The 14771-nt window shown below is 42.3% G+C and overlaps 4 protein-coding genes and 1 long non-coding RNA gene across 5 annotated transcripts; 1 reads left to right on the top strand and 4 right to left on the bottom strand.

Annotated features, from left to right (window-relative positions):
* Positions 1-2809: 2809 nt before the first annotated feature.
* LOC108058241 (uncharacterized) lies at positions 2810-5151 on the bottom strand. The gene is given in 3 exon segments (XM_017142851.3): positions 2810-3027; positions 3029-3107; positions 4970-5151. Coding segments are annotated over 2 exon segments (210 nt in total). The 5' UTR covers positions 3106-3107; positions 4970-5151; the 3' UTR covers positions 2810-2894.
* LOC108058240 (uncharacterized) lies at positions 3694-4068 on the bottom strand. Its single transcript, XM_017142849.3, has one exon. The coding sequence runs from the start codon at positions 4035-4037 to the stop codon at positions 3726-3728; it is 312 nt and encodes a 103-aa protein (XP_016998338.1). The 5' UTR covers positions 4038-4068; the 3' UTR covers positions 3694-3725.
* A 1410-nt stretch (positions 5152-6561) lies between the features above and the next one.
* LOC108058227 (uncharacterized) lies at positions 6562-6956 on the bottom strand. Its single transcript, XM_017142836.2, has 2 exons — positions 6941-6956; positions 6562-6875 (listed from the first exon to the last, which is right to left on the bottom strand). Exons 1-2 carry the CDS (start codon positions 6954-6956, stop codon positions 6562-6564), a joined length of 330 nt encoding a protein of 109 aa, XP_016998325.1.
* Positions 6957-7685: 729 nt separating this feature from the next.
* Positions 7686-8161, bottom strand: LOC138913226 (uncharacterized). The gene is made up of 2 exons (XR_011418881.1): positions 8071-8161; positions 7686-7969 (listed from the first exon to the last, which is right to left on the bottom strand). It is a non-coding gene; the product is annotated as an uncharacterized lncRNA (long non-coding RNA).
* Positions 8162-8818: 657 nt separating this feature from the next.
* On the top strand, positions 8819-14314 carry LOC108058279 (WD repeat-containing protein 20). Its single transcript, XM_017142923.3, has 4 exons — positions 8819-9772; positions 10992-11180; positions 11239-13053; positions 13781-14314. The coding sequence occupies exons 1-4, from the start codon at positions 9242-9244 to the stop codon at positions 13838-13840; spliced, it is 2595 nt and encodes an 864-aa protein (XP_016998412.2). The 5' UTR covers positions 8819-9241; the 3' UTR covers positions 13841-14314.
* Positions 14315-14771: the final 457 nt, after the last annotated feature.

Consider the following 14771-nt stretch of genomic DNA (forward strand, 5'->3'; position numbering starts at 1 on the left):
TGTAGTATTTCTTTTTGAGACAAAGAAGTCTCAAAATCCAAGGGCAACGTATCAATCGATTGCATTTAATTATCTTGACACGTCATTTATAATTGTTTATAGGAGTCCCGGATTTCCCATTGCAAGATTTCGAAATGAAATTAAATCTGACGTCGAAAAGGTGCGCAGAATGGATAATACTAAAGTAGTAATATTAGGAGATTTTAATATTTGCAGATCCACAGGGACTGATATTCTGGAGGAACATTTAAATGCCTTTAACCTCTATTCAATCAATGATTCTCCCACAACGAAACAATTAACACAAATTGATTGGATATTTTCAGATTCTCGAATTCCATCAGCTCTTGCCATTACCTATGAGACCCCCTATAGCCACCACGATGGAATTTTTTTTAAGTATAGCTTGTAAGGTTAAAAGGTTAGAAAAATAACTAATTGTGTATAGCGTATTGTATATTTGTATTTTTATGGTATTCCTAATTTATTTATTTTATGTTATTTATCTACGTAGTTCTGAAAAATTGTATAAATATATATAAATAAATGATAATAATTTCCCCCTCGTGGATTGTGACCTTGTCGTGGTGTGGGGGCTGAGTACGTGAAATATTTTTATCTCACTGAAGCTAGCAACAATCCTTAAAAATTTAACATGATGTTACTAACATTGACTATTTCTTATAACTGCAAGGGTATATAAACTTCGGCTGACCGAAGTTAACTTCCTTTCTTGTTATAGATGAGATCTCGATGGTCGGGTCCAAAATGCTTGGATTCTTAGATCAAAGACTTCGTCAAATTTTTAGAAGTCAAGATATACGTTTTGGAGGCAAGTCTATAATAGTGTTTGGAGATCTAAAGCAGCTTAGCCCAGTTGGAGATCGTTGGATATTCGCAGGGGATGCATCCAATCCCTATAATGTTCTGGCAGGAGCAAGCCTTTGGAATAATTTTAAGTTTTTTGAGCTAACGGAAATAATGCGGCAACGTGACGACCACGCTTTTGCTTTGGCTTTGAATAATATGTCTGAAGCCAACATGTCAGATGCTGATATTGAGCTTTTCAGGACAAGAGTTGTTTCAGTAACCGATGTTCCCGACGACGCAATTCATTTATTCGGTTCTAATGCTGAGGTAAACGATTACAACTCCCTTAAGCTTGCCCAAATTAGGACTGAAGAATTTGTGTCAACTGCAGTAGATACAGTTAAAGCAGCTAATATGTCTGAAAACAGTCGAGAATCAACTCTTAGACGTGCCCAAAACATGAAGACCGCTGAAACTCAGGGTCTACCATATATTTTACACCTGAAGACAACAGCAAAATATATGGTTACCGTCAATATTGACACAAATGACGGACTTGTAAATGGGGCAACTGGTCAATTAATGCGAATTGACAACAGTATAGTTAACGGCTCATTATTAGTTACTGGACTGTGGATTAAGTTTACAGATTCCACTGTCGGTACTATAGCTAGGTCAAAAGTTCGAGGAAATGATCACCCAGACTGGACTCCAATTTATAAAACAGCCCGAGTATTCCAATGCGGGACTTCGGCGCATTCCTCTATTGATAGAAAACAATTTCCAGTTGTTCCTGCTGAGGCTATTACCATCCATAAGAGCCAAGGAGCAACCTACAGCAAAGTCGCAGTGCATCTTAAAAGAGGCATTAAGCGAGCACCGCTCTACGTAGGTTGCAGCAGAGCAACTAGCGCATCGGGTCTTTTCCTTTTAGGAGACTTTGTCCCTCCAACTAGTTTTGGAGCTACAAATGTCCAAGAAGAACTTGCAAGTTTAAGAGGGGAAAAGGCTTTGACTACGCAATATGAATTTTTGGTCAATGAAAATGAGGATATCTCTTTATATTACCACAACGTGGAATCTCTTCGCGCTCATCGCGAAGATGTTGCCAACGACAACATTATTTGTTCTGCGAACTTTTTATGTTTTGTTGAAACCTGGACTCTTCCACAAGAAGAGTACAATTTAAGGGATTTCGACATTATAAAAAGAATTGATAGCAATCGTTTGAATGGTCTTGGGAAGAACGGAATACTAATTTATGCTAAGCAAAACATTTCGCAAAATGTAGTATTTCTTTTTGAGACAAAGAAGTCTCAAAATCCAAGGGCAACGTATCAATCGATTGCATTTAATTATCTTGACACGTCATTTATAATTGTTTATAGGAGTCCCGGATTTCCCATTGCAAGATTTCGAAATGAAATTAAATCTGACGTCGAAAAGGTGCGCAGAATGGATAATACTAAAGTAGTAATATTAGGAGATTTTAATATTTGCAGATCCACAGGGACTGATATTCTGGAGGAACATTTAAATGCCTTTAACCTCTATTCAATCAATGATTCTCCCACAACGAAACAATTAACACAAATTGATTGGATATTTTCAGATTCTCGAATTCCATCAGCTCTTGCCATTACCTATGAGACCCCCTATAGCCACCACGATGGAATTTTTTTTAAGTATAGCTTGTAAGGTTAAAAGGTTAGAAAAATAACTAATTGTGTATAGCGTATTGTATATTTGTATTTTTATGGTATTCCTAATTTATTTATTTTATGTTATTTATCTACGTAGTTCTGAAAAATTGTATAAATATATATAAATAAATGATAATAATTTCCCCCTCGTGGATTGTGACCTTGTCGTGGTGTGGGGGCTGAGTACGTGAAATATTTTTATCTCACTGAAGCTAGCAACAATCCTTAAAAATTTAACATGATGTTACTAACATTGACTATTTCTTATAACTGCAAGGGTATATAAACTTCGGCTGACCGAAGTTAACTTCCTTTCTTGTTAATTATATTTTCGACAATTTGTTTCAATACATTCGCACACATCCGCCTCCACGCCCTCTTTTATTTGCGCGGCTTTGTGGGCGGATCCTGCGGTTCGGTCCACTGCCAGTCCTTCCACTTCACGCATCGCCGCTCGCGGTCGTAGAACAGCTCGTTGGCGGGACAGCGGCGCAGCTCCGCCTCCTTCTTCCCCCCACCCCCGACGATAGCTCTGGTCCAGCTCCTCCGGACTTCGACAGCCCGGCTCGCCGTTGTAGTCCCTTCCAGACATGGCTGAAAAATAAGGAAAGAAATAGGTTTAAATGGTTTTTTATTTAATTTATTGAAAGTTATCATTTATTTACTGTATTGAAGAATTTAATAAAATATATTACTTTTAGAAAATAGCAAATGAATCTAAACTATATCATACAACTTAGGAATTTTTAAATTTTATTATAATCAAAACTTTTTTCCTTATATTAAACGATTTTGAAAAAATAAATATTAAAAGAACGTGTCAGGGAAAACTTATCTAAACTTTTTGCTCTGAGCTGTAGCAAATATGTATTACTCTAAAAAAAATTCCACTAGATATCTTACGTATCTCAATGATCAGGCGGCATTACAGCAAAAATATTTATCCACTTATCTGGGAAAGCTAGTAACCAACCAAGTATTTGTCATAATGATTTGCACACCAGACATGCAGAAAAACAATTATTTGCTAAAAAAAAATGCTCCTATCTTAAGCATTGCCCAGTAACAATTAGAGAGTAAATATTTTACAGAGCTGCAAATGATTTTCCCTTGCAATTGCAAATGTAATATAAATAAGGCAACCAATATTGCTTTAGATTTTATTTATTATTTATTTATTTTGTGACCATTTAAAGAGTGAAGTTTCCCGTTTTAGGCAGCAACCTCAGGTTGACTGGGCGGCTGGACAGTGGGTGTCCAGTACCATTCCGACCAGGGAACACAGGCCTTGGCGGAGTCCAAATACGCAGAGGGCACAACACACTGCCCCAAAGTGGCAGGAACTCCCTGGGTGGAGCAAATCCAGTAGGAGCTCTTCAGGTAGAAGTGGGGATAGAATTTAACCTCCACTTCCTCGGCCGTCAAACAGCCAGGTTGTCCAGTGGGTTTGCCTACAGCAGCTCCTTCCGAAAAGGAAAAGCAACCCAGGATCAGGAAAACAGCGAACAGAGGCAGGAAGTTCATCTTGACTGGAGGAATACTTTCTTTGGACTGACCTATGCTAATCTGGGAACCGCTTTTTATACAAAATCTTATCGAGCGGAACTGAGCTGCGATGCTGTGGTCGCGATAAGCTCATCTGGCATTTTATGGCGCTGTTTGTTTGCCCAATTGTTGTTTCTTCCGCTCGAGCGGCTGAACTGTCCAGGTGGGCTGATATATCCACCCTCAGTTCATCCCCATCCCGAAAACCAACCTGCTTGCATATTCATGACATCAACGGCAGCTGTAAATTAATTCCAGAGATAGCCGAAACAGGCCGCAAACAAGCGGAGGAGCCACGTTGTTGCTTTGGCCAAAGCCAAGCGCTGCCTACGCTGGCTAATTAATTCAAAACACTGCCTCAAAGGCATTTTTGGGGCTGGGCCAGCAACAAATTTTCCACCTGGCCCCAAAGGGAGGCGCCTTAAGCCACATTAGTTCCTGGCGCACTTGAGTAATTGCACTGCACAGCGAAGTTGCAGTTTGTAGTTGGGAAAGAGGCCTCCTCCTTTCCATTCCTTTCCCTTCGTAACCTTTGTAGCTCGGATTGGGCTTTTGTTAGTTTTGGGCCATAAATTAAATAGGGTTATTAATGTCTGCCATTAAATGAAGCTACCGGAGGAAGAGAAACGTTGTCCTTGCGCCTTAGTATGCCCTCCAAAGTGATTTATGCTAATTCGTGTGGCATTTGTAGCATTTCCCGAGCATTTTGAGATTTTCCAAAGACAAGGCCATTTATTTAGCAGGTAAAAACGCCGCAAATTTAAAGTTTAAACGTGTTTTTTTGTTCACTTTAAAAACATACTTTGCAGCTGGCAGATTAAGCGGAATGGAAAACAAAGAGGCGGCTTCAATGCAATTAAATATATTGCGTATACGTCACGTATGCTAAAATTTCATTTCACAATTTTTACCTCTCTTTCCGTTCTGCCCTTTTGGGGATCTCTGCTCTGCTTGGCTGGCGGAAAATTCTTTTACATGCAAATATTTTGTTGGTTCTCACACGCACATCGAATGTCGGCGCAAAAAGCGAGAAATAAAAATTCAATTGAATCGTATTTTTTTGCAGCCGCTTATTGATGTGCTCGCCGGCCTGACAAAGCGTTTGACTGACAACTGTGAAATGAAATAAAATGCTTGCAGCAAATGCACGGGCGAGCGCATCAAAAATAGTGCAACTTATTGCCAAAGAGAGAGAGTGAGTGAAATGGGTGAGGAGGTCGTATGCAAACTCCCGGGGGTCTCACGGGTCTCACATATTGATTTATGACAAATACCCTCCCGAAAAGGGGGCGTGGCAGCCGTCATTCAGGGGCGCTTAACTGCCGTCAGAAGCCGCACGGCGTTAACAATTGCAACAGTAATTGCAACTGGCTATCGGCGGATCATCACACACTGCGCTGCCATAAAAGTACTTATAAACCCACTATATCTTCCGCCCTCTCGGCCTTCCCGGGCACTGAGAGAAAAGAGTGCGGATCATAAATATGACTCACGCACAGAGATATCGGGGACTTATCTCTCTCTGTTTCTCGGGGATCTTGCTCTTGACATTGCCCCAGATAAAACGAGAGGGGAACTGGGGGACCTGGAGATATGTATACTGCTTCAAATAAATATTTGGCAACGATCTGAAAGCAAGACAACTAATTGACACATTCACGCCGCTTCCTTTATTAGCTTTGGATGCACTACAAAAATCATTACTAGAAAATATATTTATCTTTACAATTTGAAAAAACAACAAAATGCAAAAATAGAAATTAATCTTTAAAACAAATATTTGTAAAGCAAGTAATAGAAACAGTACTACAAATTGTCTTAAATTGTTCTCTACTTTTAGTTTTCTGTGAAAAATGTATTTTATGTTTGATGAGTGACCTCTACTTTTATTTTTATTTGACAAATTTATTTAATTTTTGATTAAAGTGCCTTCATTTAAATAATCATAAACACATTGTTTATTTATATTAGCCTTTAATATATTTTTTTTGTCGAATAAATAACCTAATTCGCATAATTCAGGTTTAAGTGCGTGACAATAAATGTTTACAAATTTTGTATTTAAAGCTTTTATGGCTTACTGCATTTTTGGGACACAGATGTTATTATACAAATAGTTGAACATGCAAAACTAATAAATTAGCATGTATTTAATATTCCAATCATACCTATTAGTTTTTTAGCATTAAAAATGCAAATGTATATTAACCCACATACGTGTGAATTTACATTATTTTGGTTATTTAGATTGCTTGTTTAGCCAGCACAAACAAATTTTAATGAGGAAAAAAAATTATATATTTTGTAACATACTCACATAAATAAGAAAATTAGCCATAATTCGGCAACAATTTGGGAACTTTTTTTGTCATCAAAATGTTAAATGTATATTAGTGGAAAATAATAATTATTTATAAAGTCTATTTAGAAGGCTTTAAATTTAAAATCAAATTAATTACATTTTGTGGGTACAGTTTAAAATGACATTCCTTGGGCCAATAATTTAACAGTGTTCCCAGCCCGGAGGACGACTTGGCGGCTCCGGACATGGCTGCCAAACCCAGGCGATCCAGGGCACGCAGGCGTTGAGATCCTGGTCGAAACCGGTGTTCGGCTGGCACTTCTTGAGCTCGGCCTTCTGGCCAATGGCCGTGCAGAGCCAGTACTTCGTGGGGTCCAGACAATGGCGCTGGGCGACTCCTAGTTCCGCCTGATGAAGGCAGCCCGGCTGAGTTGTATCGTTGCACTGCGACAGGATTCCGGAAGGATGTAGGACTACTAGAAGCAGCAGACAGCAGGCGAGGGGCCAAAGCAAAGCTAATCGGATAGAAATCAGCTTTAGTTCTGTGAGATTCTACAATCAACCGACGGAATGAACTCACCTTGCAGTCGACTCATGGTTTGTGGAGTTTGTGGGTGGTTCTCCAGCTGTTGCAGTCGCTTTTTATACCCCACTCAAGTGGCCCTTTCTTATCAATCGCTCGTGATTGATTCGAGTTCGATGCGCCCCTCGAGGTCGCTACATGTTTACCCATTTCACTCTTGACCGGGGGAATAAGCTAAAAGGGCGAAATTCCTGGGGTGACAATGCCAAGACAAAAGACATATGTCCGAAACGAGATTTAGCAGGAAACTCCAATGCGAATGCAATTGGCAGCGCAAAGTAACAAGAAAATGGAGGGCAAGTAAAAGGCGGAAAGGAAAGGCAACAATACAGCAGCAGCTTCATTCTTCTTCTTCACTTGGCCAATTTCGCAGGACATGCCAAATGCATTTCCGGCTAACACCATACACACAAGTCACTTCTGTAGAACGTTCTTTATTTCTTTGGTTGGCCCATTGACAGCGTGGAAGAAAATAAATAATGGAAAAGTTATACGAGGTAAGCCAGAAAAGAACTTAAAAAACAAACAATAATATATATAAAAGAAAACGTTTTAATAAAATTTACTAAAACCTAAAAAATTTTCTTAAAAGAAGTTCTGTTAAGAAAGTTCATTGTAAAAATGCTAGTTTTCAATGAAATGTATATATCCCGCCCCATTCTGTAAGCAATTTGACAGCTCTCTTATTAAACAAATATTTCCGGTAGTCTGACAGTACTGGTTATAAATAATAATAGCATGATTCCACTGACATGAATGCAGCGATTTTAATTATTTTTATTTTTTGTCCCAAATAACAATTATTTAACGGTTTTTTTATGCATTTCAGAGCCTTTTACCAACTTCACTGACAAGAGCTTTTTGACTTAGCTTCTGAGTTCACAGTTTACCATCCCATTGGCGCATTATAAGGTTTTTTGTTGTTGGCTTTCTATTTGTTTGTTTCACTGGGCTTCTCTTGACTATCCGTGCAGCGTGGCTTTCCATCTCATTCAGTCTTCCATTCGCATCATCTTCTACCAATACCTAAGATAAAAATAAATTTATTTAAATTAAAATATGTTAAGCTTTCTCGCTAAGTTTTAGACAAATATTTGATTAGAAATACAAACCAATATTATATTTACCTTTACATCACCAAAGGATGAGGGAATTAGAAGCAACAAAACATTTATTAAAAAGAAGATAGCAATGAAACTCCTCATGTTGAAAGTATTAATGGAATCGAATCAAAGTATTAAGTCGAACTGTGCAGAACCTAGGACAGCGTGATACTATTCGTGTACTTAAAAAAGTGGACTGATCAGCAGCATAAAGCTAAGCTAGTTCTTATCTCTTAAATTCAGGAATCTACCAGATTAATTCAGTTCAAACACACAAAAATTTACAGTGGCTTAAGTCACTTCTTCAGCAAAGAAGCTTATCTTTTACTGTTGGAAAGCAAGCTTTTTATACCCTTTGAAATTAGAGCTTTATAAGTTCTTTAAAATCGTATTACCTAAATTAAAATTTAAAAATGAATTTAAAATTGAAATAACGGCATAAAAATAAATAGCGATAATTTCCAACGCAAGTCACTTCTGCCTAACGTTCTTTATTTCTTTGTTCGTATGTTGGTTCTCATTGCAATTTAAAAAGCCCGCCCTTTCCGTTGACAGTCTGGCATCTCTCACTAAAAATACCAGATAAAGTAGCATGGTCTCACTAAAAATGACGCCGGGTTAGCGGAGACACAAGCCATGGGAATATGGTTATACTAAAAATGACGCCGGGTTAGCGGAGACACAAACCATTGGGAATATGGTCACGCTAAAAATGACGCCGTGTACGGTTCGTGTCTCGGCTAACCCTGCGTCACTTTTAGTGAGACCATCCAGCAACATTTGAGAGCAGCGACGGCCACACTGGCATCCCAATCAGAAATTAGAAATAAATTAAGTAATTTGTGCGGAATAAAAAGCGAGCGTGCGGCCGATGCGATAACCGCGACCGCCGTCACCCCCCCAACCGCCGCCACGACGCCGTGATGCAGGCAACCAGCGCAGTGGCCGGAAAAGACGGAAAATCAGGCAGCTCGAAAGGCAGGAACAACAACATAGCCAGCAGAGCCCCTCGAAAGTGAAGGAATTAAATCTAATTATAAGAGGAAAACAGGCAAAGGGCGGTTAATTGGTGGTGCACCAGGAGGAGGAGCAACCACAGAGGCCACCACTAGCACCACTGGGCACCTAGGTGGCCACATTCACATGGGCTGAGTTGGTGCTCCAGCGGATTGGATTACATTGGATTGGCGAAGCGATGGCCAACCAACTGGACGCCAGTGCAAAGGACGATTTGAAGACGCAGTTCGTCACCCGCGAGGGCACCTACCGCCTGCTGACCCTCTCGGAGTACTCGCGTCCCAATCGCGTGGGCTACAGCAGCAACCAGAGCTCGCCGCAGGTGCGCGTCTCCATGGTGACGCTGCCCAGTCCAAAAACGGGAGGAGCAGCAGCAGCGGGTTCCCCAGTAGCCACAACGAATGGCAGCTCGCCGGGAGCCTCGCCAGCGGGAGGAGGAGCAGGAGCAGGATCAGGAGCAGCACCAGCAATATCCAATGGAGGCGCCGGCGGAGACAGCAATTATAGCAACCACAATAGCAACAGCAGTGCTCCTGCGAACAGCACAGTGGACGCCCGCCTGGGCGGAGGCATCTCCATGCACTCCATGATGAACGGCGGCGTGGTGGACCAGAACGGAGTGGCCACCAGTCAGGTGCTCGGAGGCGATCGCATCTGCTTTAATTTCGGAAGGGATCTCTATGTCTACTCCTTTCGAGGAGCCAAGAAGGTGAGGGAAAAATCACGTGAATCGGAGGAGGAGCAGCTAGCTTATCACACCAGAGATAGGGGAATGCAATTGCAGCAGCCAATTGAATACCTTGCCATTTGCATTCCCCCCAGCGAAGGCTTAATTTGTTCCACTTCGAGCGCTTCATGATCAATTCGCTTGTTTGGTTTCGTTTTTATGAATGTTTATTGCGCTCGAAGGCAGTCTGTATTTGTTGCTCGGCGAGCAGTTTACCCTGCATTTCATTGTCCAATTATTAACCTTTAGTTACCCTAGTTCCCTTTGTACTTAAGTTAGTCAGCGAAAGAGTAATCCCAGTTCGACTTCATTTCTTTTCTGTACTTACCCAGCAGCTGTTTCTAATTCTTTGGCCTTCTGTTCAGCAACAGCTTGCGATTCTCCTTCTGTATTTATTTTAGCTGGCTTCTTTTGTTGCCATAGTTATCTGCTGCTGCTAGCTGGAAAAACTTGGCCAATCGGCCGCTTTTCCCACCTGATTCCGCCAACAAGCCGCTAATTTCCATTCCGCCTTCCAGAATGTGTTAATTTCCGAGATTACTTCATCCCACTGGGCGTAATCTTCCATTCCAATCTCAGCTGAAGCGGAAATTTAGGGGTCTGTTCCGGTTTCTACTTTCGTTTTCATTGGCTATCGCAGTTCTTTTGAATTGCAAAACTAGGAAACCAAATTCTTAAAATCAATCGTGGTTAAAAACACTTCTCTTAAGTTATCATCATTCCCTACAATTACAAACATTTCTGTCCCTTGTTTGATTTTAAGCATTAATTATGAAATATTCTAGGTTTGATTTACCCAGAATGATGATTCATGTTATTATTTTGACTCATATTTCCTTGCTTACAATATTTATTAGGAATTTGGATGGATAAAGAACCCAATCCATTCATTTGTTTATACCCATTCAAAAGTTTGACTAGAAAACTTAAACCTTCAGCATTTTGTTACACTAAACATTGAGTTTGTTATGCCTTTAGGTTATATTGCTAGTGTAATAAGATTCCTGCCGTTTGGGTTTGTTTTCCCATCCAAATCTCCAAAATGATTAGTTTTCCATCAAAGAATAGCCACCAAAAACTACGTATTAAATAGCCAACCACTCCAGTATTAGTTTAAAATAGAAAAAAACGTAGTGCAATCCAGAACGAGCAAGATAAACAGAAACAGATGATAGTGACTTACTTGTTGACTTACTTTCAGGGCACCGAGATGAGCAAGCCGATCGATAAGAAGTTCTACAAGGGCACCAATCCCAGCTGCCACGACTTCAACGCGAGCGCGGCCACGCCCACGGGAGCGCCCCTTTTGGTGGGCTTCACCACGGGCCAGATCCAGTTGGTCTCCCCGCAGATGGGTCCGCGGGAGGTGAGGAAGCTCTTCAACGAGGAGGTGAGTACTTGAACTAATATTTCCCCTTAATAGTTAACTAATAGTTATCCCTTTGCAGCGCCTCATCGACAAGACCAAAGTGACCTGCCTGAAGTGGCTGCCCAACTCACCGCACCTGTTCCTCGCCGCCCACGCCTCGGGTAATTTGTACCTGTACAACGAGGAGCTGCCCTGCGCCGCCACTTCGCCCAGCTATCAGCCGTTCAAGCTGGGCGACGGCTACACGATACTCACCAGTAAATCGAAGACGACGAGGAATCCGCTCTTCAAGTGGGTCTTCAGCACCGACAACTGCTGCGTGAACGAGCTGTGCTTCTCGCCCTGCGGCTCCCACTTGGCGGTGGTCTCGCAGGACGGCTTCCTGCGCGTCTTTCACTACGACACGATGGAGCTGCTGGGCATCGCGCGTTCCTACTTCGGCGGCTTCCTGTGCGTCTGCTGGTCGCCGGACGGCAAGTACATTGTGGTGGGCGGCGAGGATGATTTGGTGACGGTGTGGTCGCTACAGGAGCGTCGCGTGGTGGCCCGCGGCCAGGGCCATCGTTCGTGGGTCTCGGTGGTGGCCTTTGATCCGTACACCACTTCGTATGCCAACTGGGATGGTGGCGACTTCAGCGACGATGAGAATCAAATGAACGAGTTTGCCAATTCGCGAGAGGCGCGCTTCTCGGGCGATTCCACGGCGAACGGCGGCTTCGAGGGCTTCGAAAGGAATTCCACGCCCCTGCATGCTGCCCGCAATCGACCGCATTCGGCCTCCTTTCGCTCGGACGCCTCGTCGGCGGAGAAGCTGATGAGCTATCGCCTGGGCAGCGTCAGCCAGGACACGCAGATCTGCCTGTGGGACATCACGGAGGATGTGCTAAGGCATCCGCTGGCTTTGAGGGGCTATCTTAATGGAGGAGTCGACGAGGAAGCGGAGGAAGACGATGGCATCAAGGTGATCCGGCCAGTGGCCATGTCGGGACAGCCTGCCGAAAGCAGTCCCACGCGGGAAGCGGCGGCGGCGGCGGCAGGAAACGGCGCCGCTGGCGAGCACAGCAATAGCAGCTCCAGCAAGTTCTCCACCGCCAACTGCACGATATCCTCGCAATCCTCGCCCGACGACTGCGACACCGAGGCAGCCACGCCCGCCTCCGCGACAGCAGAAAAGGGAGCGGCGACCTCCACGAAGCAGAACAACTCAATCAAGTTTCCCAACTGCATCAGTGCCACCAAATCCGACAGCATCGATGGAGGAGCAGGTAGTGGACAGGGATACAACAGCAAGACTTCCAACAGCTCGAACAAGTCCTCCAATTCGGGCAGCGGCTTCAGCGCTTTTAATAGCCTCACGCAGCGGCTCTCGAACTTCAGTTTCCTGAGCAGCTCGGAAAAGAAGGCTGGCTACGAAGGCAGCCACTCGACGGCCCACCGGCAGCACCGCAAGGCGATGAGCATGCTGAAGAGCTACAATCAGCATAATCACAGTGGTGGAAACCAGAGCAACCACAGCAGCTCCTCGAACTTTGTGAACTCGAGCACTCTGGACTCGGGGGCGGCCGGGGCCATCGGGAGCAGCTCGACGGCGCACAGCTTTGGTTCGCTGAAGCTGAGCCGTTCGTCGCACCACTCCTCGCTGGCCACGGCCGCCCGGGATGCGTCCGGATCGGGAGCTTCGGGAGGAGCATCGGGGGTGAGCAGCTTCGATCCCATGCAACTCATTGGAACGCCCGCCTGTCCGCGATTCGACGAGTGCCCGCTGCTGGAGCCGCTCGTCTGCAAGAAGATCGCCCACGAGCGGCTGACGGCGCTGATCTTTCGCGAGGACTGCTTCCTGACGGCCTGCCAGGATGGATTCATATACACCTGGGCGCGGCCTGGTCATGCAACGGTTAGTCCTTACTAGATTCTAGAAACTAGAGCCCTGCTTGAATGGATTCAATGAATTATTTTGAATTTTTTGTTTTATATGAATGAATTAATTTGAACTTTGAGCTTAATAGAATTGAATGAATTTGAATTTTGAATGGCATGGATTCTGAAAACGACATTCAAACGATAATTTCTTTTAAAGGAGAAAGGCCCATAATTTTGAGATTAAATCTGCTTGAATTTTATTCACTAAGCAGTTAACATTGACTTGTTAAAAATTATAATTTTGAGTTTAATAGAATTGAATGAATTTGAATTTTGAATGGCATAAATTCCAAAATAATTCAAACGACAATTTCTTTTGAAGAAGAAAGGCTCTTCACTTTGTGATTAAATCTGCCTGAATATTATTTACCAAGCAGTTAACATTGATTTGTTAAAAATGTTCCACTTTTTGTTCTTAAAAGAAAGCACAAAAAAAACTGGCATTTTCCAAAAATTCATAAAAATTATTTATTCAATTCGAAATGAATTAGAAAAACATTTATTTTATTTCACATAGAATTGAATTCAGCAAATGAGAAATTTGATGGCGTATAATATGATAAATCAAAAAAAGAATGATTCACGCAGGGCTCTAGTAGAAAGCAAAGGGTTTTCAGAGGGTTTTCCTTTCAAGAACCCTTTGATATTTTAAAATATAATTTTTCTTGAATATCCTTTCTAATAAATATCCTCCTCCGCAGCATGCCACTCAGCACTTGTCTCCTGGACAGACGGCGGCGCCCGGCGGGACGGTAATTTAGTTCAATAAAGTGGACTTGGTCAACTATCAGCGTAATCTTGTCAAGCAGCAGGAGCAGCAGCAGATGCAGCAGAAGCAGTCGGTGATCTAGGTTAAAGCTAGGCGATTGATTTCGATAATTTATTGATAGGAGCAAGAGTTTTAATGGTTTTTATGTTGCGTATTTTGTATTCCAAATGTAGCCTAAATGAGTTTATGAACCTACACACACAGACACACACACACACCGTACACACCCGTAATATATAAATGATATATATATACGATATATAGCTATGTACAACATAACTACGATCTATACGCAGCATCAGGCAAACAGAACAAACGTATATGTTTAATCTAAATTATTAGTTGTAAATGTATTATTTTTTTAGTACGTGGAATTTGTTGAAAACAAAGCAAAGCATGTTTATAACTATTTACTAAGTGCTAGCCTACACTACACACGATAAAATAAAGCAAAAGAACGAAGAAGCGAACTGCATTAGCGAACTAAAATAAACAAAAGCCGAATCAAATAGAGGAATGAGATGAAAAGAGGACGTTTTTCACATTGTGCTATGTACTGAGTTGCAGTCGAGGCCCCAAACTAACCAACGACGAACTATCTAACTATGTAAACTCACGAACTAACCTAAAGTAGGAACTGTTATCATTACTATTACTACAAATTCGTATGCCTTTTATTTTTTGATGCAAGCCGAGTGCAACGTTTTAGCATGCAGACGCGCAGACGCAGAAGACAACCGAACAAATTAGACTAAATGCGGAAATCTGAAAACCGAAGCCCACAACAAACATTTCATACAGCCAGACACACTCTCACACATATATTTTATAACGAAACCAGGAGAAACTAGCGGCGATTTGCGAATTTAGCCAATAAGTTAACAAATGAGCCGAGCAAGCAAACAAAAAAGAAAACCAACCAA

The sequence above is a fragment of the Drosophila takahashii genome, chromosome 3R (assembly GCF_030179915.1).
Source record: "Drosophila takahashii strain IR98-3 E-12201 chromosome 3R, DtakHiC1v2, whole genome shotgun sequence".
In the NCBI taxonomy this organism is placed as follows: domain Eukaryota; kingdom Metazoa; phylum Arthropoda; class Insecta; order Diptera; family Drosophilidae; genus Drosophila; species Drosophila takahashii.

Bases quoted from the DNA above. Each gene is read 5' to 3' on its own strand.
- LOC108058240 (XM_017142849.3), bottom strand. From the start codon at position 4,037: ATGAACTTCCTGCCTCTGTTCGCTGTTTTCCTGATCCTGGGTTGCTTT.
- LOC108058279 (XM_017142923.3), top strand. From the start codon at position 9,242: ATGGCCAACCAACTGGACGCCAGTGCAAAGGACGATTTGAAGACGCAG. The intron at 9,773-10,991 runs GTGAGGGAAAAA...ACTTACTTTCAG, and splicing joins CCTTTCGAGGAGCCAAGAAG to GGCACCGAGATGAGCAAGCC. The intron at 11,181-11,238 runs GTGAGTACTTGA...ATCCCTTTGCAG, and splicing joins GGAAGCTCTTCAACGAGGAG to CGCCTCATCGACAAGACCAA.